Source organism: Salvia splendens, chromosome 14 (assembly GCF_004379255.2).
Source record: "Salvia splendens isolate huo1 chromosome 14, SspV2, whole genome shotgun sequence".
Lineage (NCBI taxonomy): Eukaryota > Viridiplantae > Streptophyta > Magnoliopsida > Lamiales > Lamiaceae > Salvia > Salvia splendens.
In genome coordinates this window covers 25210222-25222146 of record NC_056045.1, presented here as the reverse complement: position 1 = coordinate 25222146, position 11925 = coordinate 25210222, and the positions used below count along the sequence as shown (strand labels likewise).

The window sequence follows — 11925 nt, the reverse complement described above, 5'->3', positions numbered from 1 at the left end:
CTTGATTGGTTGGCTTTTGCCGAGCTGTAGGCTGAGGCCGAACTCTTACTGAGACCGAACTGCTTTGGTTGCCGATCTGGGAGCTTGATTGGTTGGCTTTTACCGAGCTGTAGGCTGAGGCCGAACTCTTTGGTAATGCCGAACTCATACTCTTCCTTGGGCTTTGGGCTGATGGGCCGTTGGTGCTGTTGGGCTTGTTTAGTCCGTACCCCATCATGATGGAAGCCATTTGGCTGTCTAAACCAGATCAAGTAGATCCCTTCTTCTTACAGTGTGTAAAGGTATGATTTGGCATGCTCACAAAAGTATATATAGTAGTAATTAATTGTTCAATAAGAGAGGACATTTGCAAAAGCGAGTTGTACCATTAGGGAATGATATTATTTTAGAATATTATCTTATATATTTTCAGCTGATAGATATAATAAGTTCGATGCATTATATAATTTGGTCATGCTATTTAAGCTTTAGAATGTCGAATGCAGAGGCATACATACATATACCAATATGAGCTGTATGCCAAAAAAATGGAATCGATTTACTAGATGAGTAAATTACTATTACGAGTCACTCATTCCATTACCCTGATTTCCGAATAGAATCTCACTAGAGTTTGATTGACATTCCATTCGTATCGGTTAAGCTTCAATGAATGAAATTTTACCTAGCCCACATAAATTTAACATGGTATCGGGGCATTCTCATGCTCAACCCGAATATGTCGTCAGAGGTAATGAGACATCGGTGATTTTGTTTAGAGATTGAATAAGATGTGAGGGGCGTTTTGAGATATTTACAAGCAAGTTGTCTCACGTTGAAAATGTGAAGTACAAAAAGATCAATTTGAATAACTAGTGAACTACTCTTCCAATCACCAACGGTTTTGTACTTTGGTTAGTCTATCCTATATATCATATACGCTTCAATGAATGAGATCGTGCAATACCCTCGTAAAATCTAATGAGCTACTCCTCCAATCACCAATTGTTTGATTACTCTTTCCTACATATATATATATATGCTACAATGAATGAGATTGTACCTAACTCCCGTAAAATCTAGCATTCTAACATAGATTACCCTTATAACTTATAGCTAGTGAGTAGTTATATGCCAATCATACATAATGGATACTTTAACAACAGTATGCTTATGGATGTTTTTAGTTATTTTCTACACACGTCATTTTTGTGGATTTGAATATCTGGAAACATTCAAATGCTGAAAACCAACACTGTTCCAATTCAAAAAGAAATTAAGCAAAACTTGTGAATTCTATTGACACGTGGCACTCATTGTGCAACAAGAGATACTAGTTGCGGTCATGTGAGTATGTCAGTGTTGTAACTTGTAAAGAATAGGGACCAGGCCGAGTGCGGTACACCTTTTGGGGGTATTCGCTCGCTGGGTGAAAGGCGATGGAAGGTAAAAAGTAAATACAAGACCCACCTTGTACTATATTTTAAGTAGTTACCAACATGCTATTGTGTAGTTTGTGGTTTTACCTAAATCACTACTAGAAAGAAACTAGTCTTAAAATCTACACTCCAACACCCAATTTTTCATCCTTCAAGTAATTTAGGTAAACTGCAATAGTTAATCGTCAAGAAAAGAAGCAAAGGAGGAAAGGCTGTAGAGTAGCTAGCTAGATAGCTTAATAATTTCAATTTTAGAATGATTACAAAATAGGATTAATACTAAATGATCTACATCACAACCGCTGCTTTCAACGTTGTTAATGTTTGGTTCAACTCGATAGCAATGCGTGTGATTCAGTTGCGCATGAGTGTACAATTTCGGGTAGGCTTCAGTCTGCCTCACATGAAAAATTCCTATGATGCCATATAGGTTACTATGAATCCCTAATAACTTTGAGTCACGCTAATTACCCTCATAAATACCTCCTAAGTGCATGCATTAGGCTCATCTCAGGCCGCCCTACCCAAGTCAGCCTGGCCTAAATGTAAGCAGATAATACATCTCAAAAACAGATTTTGGTTCAGCAAGATGCATACGGGGATGTAAGTGGTATACCAAAGAAGCTTGTGTTGTGTGACTGGCATTAGAAAAACAAACAATACATACTTGTACACAAGAGTATTAATTGGCGAGGTGAAGAATGGGAGCAAAAAATATCCAAGATATGATGTACATCACTGCGTTTCTCAGTTGAATCTTGTTCACCAGAAAGTACTAGCTAATATGATAAATAAGACACACAGCTAACCAAACCTTTCTGGTCTAGTATCAATGTCATAGTGGGAGCTTTGAAGGAATACCTGGTGCCCGAGGATATTTTCTGGGGGTCGGACCATCTTTCAGGCATATAATGGCTGTTCTTTGTCCGAATTTGCTGTGAGACTCCACTGTATTGGATCACCAGATTTTGTTAGCAGTTTACACAACGTCAGCTTGATTTTGCATTTATAATTTGATGGACATGGAAAACAGCTCTAGCTTAAGGCAATTGTTATAAGATTACTACCAGGAGTTATTGCAGTAATCAAATGACAGGTATTGGGAGAACAACTATAGTGAAGATACTTTTACAATTTCCCAGATTCCCTTAGACCTGTCAGGGTATTTCCGGGAGAGAAAAGTTGAAAATGATCAAGAACCCAGGAGGGATTTAGTAAGGATACTTTAGGAATATGTAGAAAGATATAGAGTTAACACTGACAATCTTACAAAGCTCAATGCTATACAATCAGTAGAACAGAAAGAAAAAGTGAAAGTGAATATAACAGATGCATACCAAAACATGTTTGCAAGAGAGAAGCACCCATCAAATGAGTAGCTCTTTCAGCTTTTGCAACTTCCTCCTGGAAAGTATTTTTGCAATAGGGATGTTTTAGATCATAAGATACAGGAGTAAGATGCAAATACCTCTAGATTTGTGCATAAGCCAACATAAAATCATGCACATTGTACGGATGTACACGTTTCTATAATCAACTAAGCATTTAATAATGAAACCATAGGATGAAAAACTAACAGAATGATTTTATAATTTTTATAAATGATATACGTAATAACAGAAAGGACTTAAACCCTACATATGTATTAGCATACCTGTGGATCATGACCCTTTGCTGCTACAAATAAACCACCAACACGGACTAGAGGAAGACAATATTCAGCTTCATTTCAGAAAAAAAAACACTTAGACACGAATAGATGTCCCAAACCAAATAATAAAGAAAAGAAGATACCAGTATTTACCTAGTACTCTCATTTCTGCAACTGCTCTAGCAACTGCAATGTCAAAGTTCTCTCTATAGTCAAGGTTTTGTCCTATAGTCTGTCCTACATATATCATATTAAACATGAGCATACACCCAAATTTAGTGAAACATCGAAATAACAGAACGATTCTGATACTACACTAAAACTAGTACAACTAGTAAGCAATAATACCACTGAAACAGCTAGAATAGTAGTAGTAATATTTACTAACCAACCACATTCTACTTTGACATAAAAAAATCAATCTACTGATTCAACAAAACGAAGAAACAACCTAAAACAAATGTTGATATGAATTCATACATCAGCTCGATCGCGAACAATTTGAACATTCTGCAAGCCAATGTGGCCAATGACATGCTCCAAGAAGACGCAACGCTTATTCAAGGACTCCAACAAAGTCACCTTCCAACCTAAGAAACACAAAAATCATCCTTGAGAACGAAAAAATATGGAACAACTCAATATCCCTAGAAATAAATACGAATCATGATCAGTACTAGGGCATGCGATGGCCAGAATGACTCCAGGAAGCCCAGCTCCACTTCCAACGTCAACAACACTCAAATTTTCGAAAGAATTCCCGCTACGCAACATATATGAATCCCGAATGGGTTCAATAATCGCCAGGGAGTCCTCCACGTGTCTTTCCATCACCCCATTTTCCTCTTTCACCGCCGTCAAATTCATTTTCTGCAGATCCAAAACGACCGAATTCCGATGAACATAACACAAAATCTAACAACTGGAATCGAAATGCACGGCGAAAGCTAAACTGTGTAGCACCTGGTTCCATTCGAGGAGGGAGTCAATGTAGAGACGAACTTGACGCTTTTGGTGTGAGGCCAATGCTTCAAAATTGAGGGCACCAGCTGCGGAAACGGAGGTGCGCGAGATACTGGCGGCGGAAAAATGGCGAAGTTTTAGCGTTGATGATTTAATTGCCGGTACGTGTTTGAAGAAGGTCCTCAAAGAAAGCAGAGAATAAGCTTGGGCGCTTATAGAAATCAACATGGTTTGGCGCCACCCCTTCGCGCGAATCCCGTTATTTTAAAACGGAATCACCAGTGGGCCTGGCCCATTACATTACTGGATCAGCAGTCTTTAATATTTAGCGACCCAATTTATATCAAAGAGTACTTTTTAAAAAAAGAAAATGACCTTTAACATATCTTATAAGAGCATCCATAACGCTACGGGCCGGACTGCACGTGGGTCCCGGCCTGCAGCCCAGTGCGTTGGAGGGAGCAAATTCGCGGCCGGGGCCGAGGCTGGTGACGCAGTCGCATCCCGGGGCCGCTCCCAGGTCCGGCCTAGCCTGGCCTAGCATTGGAGGGGGTTCGGGCACGACCCGGGCCCCAATTTCGATTTTTTTTATTTTTATTTTATAAAATTCAAAATTTACCTATAAATACCACTCCATTTTCATATCTATTCAACTTCACCAACGTTTTCCAGCATTAACGTTATGTTTTAATGTTTTTTTTGTATTTTTAAATTTCTATATTGTAATTTTCAATTTTCGAATGAAGAACAACTTTCCTTGTTTTAAATTGTTCGGCGCTTTTTATTTCACGCGTAAAATAGGTTGTAGATTGTGAATAGTGCAATTTAATAGTTGTGGCCTGAATGAGCCCTGGATGGGGCCTGCAGGGTTAGAGGAGTTGTGGCCTGTGATATAAATTTAAGGGAATGATGACGTGGCGGGGACTTGGGGCCTGAATCCGGGCTATGGTTGTAGATGTCCTAATGTTTACACAAAATACTGAAAGTATTATTCTTTTCATATTCTTTCTTTCAATAGATCAAGCTTATGATTAAAAAGTAATTATAAACGCCAATTGTCAATTTACTAGTACTAGTAAAAAGTACGCATTTTTATAATAACCTGATCTAAGTAAAATAGATGTCACAAACTTACTGTTTGCAGAAAAACCAGCTACATCATAAAGTAGAAATTAACTCTTACTATATTTTATGAATATAGATTACAAAGAACTACATAGATTTTGTTTTATAGTTATTTAAAAATAGAAAATAATTTGAAAATGTTGAAAAAGTAATCACTTTATGCTAAAGGTTCACGTTTCCATCATCTCATTGTGTTTTGTCACAAAAATATTCAATCAAAGTTGAGAAGAAAGTGGAATGAAAGCTGGTAAAGTATGGATAGCTTTATCAGGGTCAAAACATTAACCCAGACCACCCTAACAAGTTATTTATTCCGCTAAAAGCAACTTTTATTCAAAGTTCAAACGCTACATATTTTAGCAGTACAATTGTTAATTTGCCTTAAACTTTCTTTTTTTACTGTTTTTGCCTTTTTGGAATAAATGTAAATTTCTTCTTTCAACTTTTGCGTTTACTTTTAGGTTTTTGGCCTTAAAAACCATAAACTTTCCCTGAATTCTGGTTTTTCTCACGAACTTTCAAATTTGTTTTTAAAATCACCAACTTCCGGTTCGTATGCAATATCCCACGGCGGGTCAGAGGCGGGTCAGCGGTGAACGCCGGCTTGTATACGTGTCATAAATAATCCTATTTGGCATATCAAGGATTAGTTGGATCCTATTTGGCAGAATCATGGTGATATGGAAATTAAATAAATAATAATATGTTAGACTAAATAATAACAAACAAATAATAAACAAATAATTACAATTAAACTAAAGAAAAGCCGCAAAACCTAGGGCTTCATCGTATTCCATCACAAACACACTTCGTCTTTCTCAAGTAGGCGCTTTTCCCCTTTGGGATTTACAGTCGATTGGAGATTGGAGAAGAAGGTGGAAGTTGGAAGTTGGTCGGCTTTGTACTGGCATCGTCTCGAAGCGGCCAACAATGTCGCATAGGTGCATTCCTTTTCCCTACATGGTCCCCACTCTTTAAGAGTTAAGAATCGAAATTATTCTCTTTAAGAGTTAAGAGTTAAGAATCGAAATTTTTCTGTTTCTCTCAGTCCCCACATAGTGAATATGTGACAAAGTTGGGGTTTTTTTTGTGCATTCGTGAACATGAGACCAAAACATTATTTATTAGGGGTTTAGTTTCCTTTTTTTGTCCTTTTTGAAATTTAGGGTTCGATTTTTGTGATTGTGAACAGTGTATGTGCAAAATTCTTTTTCAAAGTTAGGGTTCGTCTTTTTGCATAATTTATTTAGTGTTATTTTTTCCTTTTACAGGGATGATTTTAGCATACAATTCTATCATGGTGGAAATATGGTGAAAGATGGTACGTTGGAGCTATATATAGGGGGATACAACTACTAAACCTCACTTTGATGCAGATATGTTTGGTTATTTTGATTTGGTTGATGAAATTAAGCAATTGGGATATGATCAGTGGAGCAGTCTTACATTTAAGGTTCCAAGGACTATGAAAACGGTAGGCATAAAGGATGACAAAGATGTTATGCATATGTTGTCTTACCTTGAAATGAGAATATGTGTGTTACATGTGTACATAGTTGGTGGAGTTGTTAGTGGAACACATGAAGTTGAAAATAGTGATAGTGCTGTGACAGGCAAACAGGAGGATGGGGATGCTGAGGATGAGAGAGACTATGAAGAAGATGATGAGTATGAAGATGGGACCTGCCTTCCATCTACTGAAAGGGAAGGTGAATCAGATGATGACGCCAGCCTGGATGGATTCATATCAGATGATGATGAATTCATCAAGTCTAAAGACAAGTTTAAGAAAGATAATTGAGTTGCTGACAGGCTCAGTGGAGGAGCGTTATGGGAAGCTTAGGAGTTATGTCCTAGAGTTGATGAGGGTAGACAAAGAAGACAGGTTTGAGATTAATGTGGTATTGGGTCTATGTTCAAGGGAATTTACATTGGCTTTAGTGGTTTGAGGAAGGGATTTATGATGGGCTGCAGGAGAGTTATAGGACTGAAAGGAACATTTCTGAAGACATATTTAGGAGGTGCAATTCTGACAGCAGTTGGAAGTGATTGGAACAATCAAATTTTCCCAATAGCATGGGCAGTTGTTCAGGCATAAAATGAGGTTAATTGGAAATGGTTCTTGAGCATTTTGGCTGAAGATTTGAACCTGGGTGAAGGTGTTGGAATCACAATCATTAGTGACCAGCAAAAGGTACATTATTCAAACAAATTCAATGATTTTTATGAAGCTTATAACTTTTAATAAAGTTACATTATTCTTGTCAATTACAGGGATTGGAGAATGCTGTTAAGGAATTCACTGCTTCGGCCGAGCATAGAAATTGTGCAAGGCATGTGTATTCAAATTTGAAAAAGACTCACAAGGGCCCAACTCTGAAGAGTCTGTTCTGGGCAGTTGTGAGGAGCACATATGTAGAGGAATACCGTGCAGCTTGCAATGAATTTGAAAAGGAGCTTCCTGAAGCATTTACTCTATTAATGACCAAAAACGTCACTAGGTTTTGTAAGGCTTTCATTAATCCTATTCAGAAAAGTGATTCCATCTTGAATAATGTGTGTGAAAGCTTTAATACATACATTATTGATGCAAGGGCTAAGCATGTGATACATATGTTAGAGGGCATTAGATCATCTTTGATGGAGAGATGTTATAGGAAATTGCATGAGGTGCGTGACAATCATGATGTATTGTGTCTTAGGATAAGAAAAAAAGTGGAGGATTTGATGTATAAGAGCCGTTATTGTATCACAACGCCTGCTTTGGGGGTCAGTTTGAGGTGACTTTTGAAGAACATCGATTTGTGGTCACACCAGCCTTGAGATCTTGTGGGTGCAGGATATTACAGGAACCCCTTGTATTCATGCTTGTTCCGTTATAACTTTCTTGAATGAAAAGGTTGAATCCTATGTGAATGAGTACTACACTTTAGAGAAGTACAAACTTGCTCACAGCTTTCGCATTCCACCTTTGAACAGTGAGAATATGTGGCCTGAGACAGAAGGATACAAAGTCATCCCACCTTCGGCTAAGAAAATGCCTGGCGGACCCAAGAAACTGAAGAAGAGAGACCCACTGGAGAAGGATCCATCTAGACCAAACAAACTTCGCAAAACATGTGTCATGACTTGTCAGAGATGCCTTCAGCAGGGGCACAATACTAGATCCTGCAAAAATGATACAGTTGCAAAGCCATCAAATGAGAAGGTACAATGCATTTAAATTTATGTAATACATATGGATTTGGTACAATGCACTTCAATCTTGGATTTAGTTTTGTGTTATTCTTATTAGGGGAAGCCAGGGCGCCCTCGAAAGGTGGTACCTGTAAACCCGCAGCCACAAGCACACCAGCAAAGAGCACGCCGGCAATGAACAAGCCCACAGTCAGGCCGAGCACGCTGGCAACAAGCACCCTCAGGATCTGGAGCACAGTCTGGCTTAGCTACCCAGAGAGTCGTGTTTAGGCAGTTTGTTGATGGTTTTTTGATGAAGTGTGTTGGCAAACTTTGATCAGCCTTTACTTTTTTGAACTTGGAAGAATATTTGTCCCATGACTTGTATTGTTGGGAATAATTTGGTTTTACTTTGATGACTACTTTGATGATGTATCTGACTACATTTTGATATATCTACTTTTGTGTTTTATCTAAGTTTATGCACTCTAGATGTGTATTTTTGGTAACAATCGTGTTCTTCTTTTGTGTTAAACCCTAAATGCAGCAACAAGAGGTGTATATCATCAAGATCATCCTACATCCAAAAATAAGGTACCAATGGGATACCCATTCAACATCATACACAAACCTAATTCCATAACATTAACATCCCAAACTAAGTTACCAAAAGGCTACAAATTCACCATCATACATTACATAAATATTACCAAACACAAAAGAAAAGATCCTACATGAACATTACCAAACACAAAAGAAAAGATCATACATAAACATTACCAACCTACATAATTACAAATAGTAGCACACACAACATGATGATCAATATCTGCAACTTAAGCACCTTTTTCCCTAATTTTCCAATCTTTAATTGAAGGGATTCACACTCTTCTATCTTCAATTCACACTCTTCAATCTTTGCATTCAATTTCTCTTCAAGAGAAATAGCCTTCAAGTATTGACATCTCCATTTTTCTTCGAACTGGTCTTTTACTGCCCGGGTTCTTTGAAGTTCAAGTTGTGTGCTTAACGGAGAAGAAGGCTCAATCCACCGAAAGAATTTACAGTCATCATCCTACAAAATTAAACCAAACTCCATAAAATTCATGGTGTGTCAGCTTACAGCGGTGAAATGAAGACGTAACATATACCTTCCAAGACGGACAACGATAAAATCGTCTTCCGGGATTACTATCAGTCCTCGACGTCTCAATCTCAGCACGAACTCCATGATTGCATATAACGTATCCCCTATGATTCAATTGAGGTTCAAGCTTGATGTTTGTGAAGAAGACGACATCTCAAGCACCTAAGCAGCACCTAAGCTTCTGAACACCCATACACCCAAATTTTCAGTTAAACTCATCGACAAACCCTAATTCGAAACCAAAATACCCAAAATAAGTTAAACAAAAGCAAACAACACAAAAAATCAGAGAGCAATTATCAACCAAATTGGTCCAATAAACGCCAAATTGAAGAATACACCTACCTGGAGTTGAAATCGGGAAGAAAATGCACCAAATGAGGCGTAAATCGGGCTTAAATGCTCCGATAAACATGATACGTGTTTTAAATTACGGCGTACACAAAACGATGCCGTTGCCCAGTCATTTTTACGGCGTCCACGTTGGACAATTTCGTGACGGAATCTAAGTGGAAATTGGGTATTCGGGTCGGGTTGGGATATTGCATACAAACCGAAAGTTGGTGGTTTTAAAAACAAATTTGAAAGTTTGTGGGAAAAACTGGAATTCGGGGAAAGTTTATGGTTTTTAAGGCCAAAAACCCTTTACTTTTCTAATGGGTGCTTGAATTAATTGAATTTGATCATTAATTAGTCTATTATATCTTGTAAGACATCTTTTTTTTTCATAAAAAATCTTCCACTAATAGCTTCAAATAAAAAGATAGCAATATAAATTTTCAACTTGCTTCGAGCCTTCCCTAAGACATCTGAGGATGAATATTAAAATAATAAAAAGTACCTCAAATAATCCAAACCTTACATAATTATTTTTTAACAAAAATAGATACAATTTTGGATTAGTGTTGAGATTATAAGCGAACAACATTGGTGTGTTAAAAAAAAGAGAGAGGGAGATGTTTGAACATGGCGTATAGCACATGAAAATGAAACTATGTAAAATACGTTAATTAATGGAGTGTGTACCTTCTCCTCCCTCGCCATGTCTGCAGTGACGGGCAAGGGAAGAGGTATAACATGCAATCTCGGATACCTAAAATGGAAATCGTGAGGTTGTAATACAGTGAAAAAGGCCATCGTCACCACCAGAAGAGAAGTGTTGTGGGGCTAGTATGGACTGGGGTAGAGTTGTTGCATCATATGATAGCTAGATGACAACCCCAAACCGAATTTAATGGAGTTTTTAGGCTATAATAGGCAGTGCTAGGATTGCTCAACCCCCAATCCTACCTGGATCCGTCATTGATAGCATGCATTCGTGTTCACTCCGTCGCGATGTGGCTGTTGGTTTTAGATATTGACCGTGATACAAAGATACACTAAACGGGCGTAATACAACCCAATGAAGAATGGAGAAATTAAACGGAAATAAACTTAATTGAAATTACAAAGAAGAATTCGAAATAATAAACCGTAAAGAACTAAGCCGAGTCGAGGAGTCCTCTTTCTGCAAGACGAGATACGCCCCGGTAGTGCTCTCGGTTTGGCGTGTCGTCCCCAAAGATAAAACGGCTTCGTCTCTGAAGTAGCAGCACCGCTAGCAGCAGAGCTCCGTCGAACGGGAGTAAGGCAGGGGTAGAGCTTCGACGGGAAGACTATGCAAAGAGGGAGAGAGCTATGCAAATAATATGAGTTTATTGTGTGTTCAACCGTATGCAATGCATGGATTGACTGCCTATTTATTGGCTAAGTCCACCCATTGGGCATTGATGGAGTCAACAGCCATTATGTGTGCCATGATGGCTTGACTGTAACCGCCGGGGGTTACTGACTGGTGCACTAGCCATTGGGAGCTGAAGAGACACGACGGGATACACCATGGACCGTCGGGGTCCATCGGGGACCTTTTGTCTCCCGTTATGCGTCGGGGTCCAGCGGGAACCTTTTGTCTACCGTTATGCGTCGGGGTCCAGTGGGGACATGACGTGGACTAGGACCACCATGAGTCGGGGTCCGTCGGGGATAGCGTGGAGTTTGAGGTGGTCTAAAAAGAACAAGCTGGGCTTGAACCACGCTCAACGACCAGCTCTAAAGAGCAGCCCAAAGACCAATTGCCAAGATCCAAGACACAAGGCACAAGGCGCACGATGCCCGGTGCACGGGGAACAGGTCACGGTGCGCGGTGGGTGGCTCACGGCTCGCGGGTAGGCGGCGGCGCGCGCGTGTGGGCTCTGTCACCCATCTTATTCCACGATAATTATTACACATAATAATTCATCTTATTAAAAACTTCATCAAAAAAGTTTATCATCCCCGATGTGGGATAATTAACACTCAGTTAATTAATCTCTTAGTTTTTCTCATAGTTCATTTCTAGCTTTATTGTGACCAACTTTAATATATTATTTCTCACTCACCGAGAATCGGATTTGAGAAAATGAATA

At 38.8% G+C, this 11925-nt stretch overlaps 1 protein-coding gene across 1 annotated transcript; it reads right to left on the bottom strand.

Annotated features, from left to right (window-relative positions):
• Positions 1-2065: 2065 nt before the first annotated feature.
• LOC121764745 (ribosomal RNA small subunit methyltransferase G-like) lies at positions 2066-4260 on the bottom strand. Its single transcript, XM_042160765.1, has 7 exons — positions 4033-4260; positions 3747-3939; positions 3550-3659; positions 3223-3301; positions 3073-3140; positions 2756-2822; positions 2066-2366 (listed from the first exon to the last, which is right to left on the bottom strand). The coding sequence occupies exons 1-7, from the start codon at positions 4258-4260 to the stop codon at positions 2254-2256; spliced, it is 858 nt and encodes a 285-aa protein (XP_042016699.1). The 3' UTR covers positions 2066-2253.
• Positions 4261-11925: the final 7665 nt, after the last annotated feature.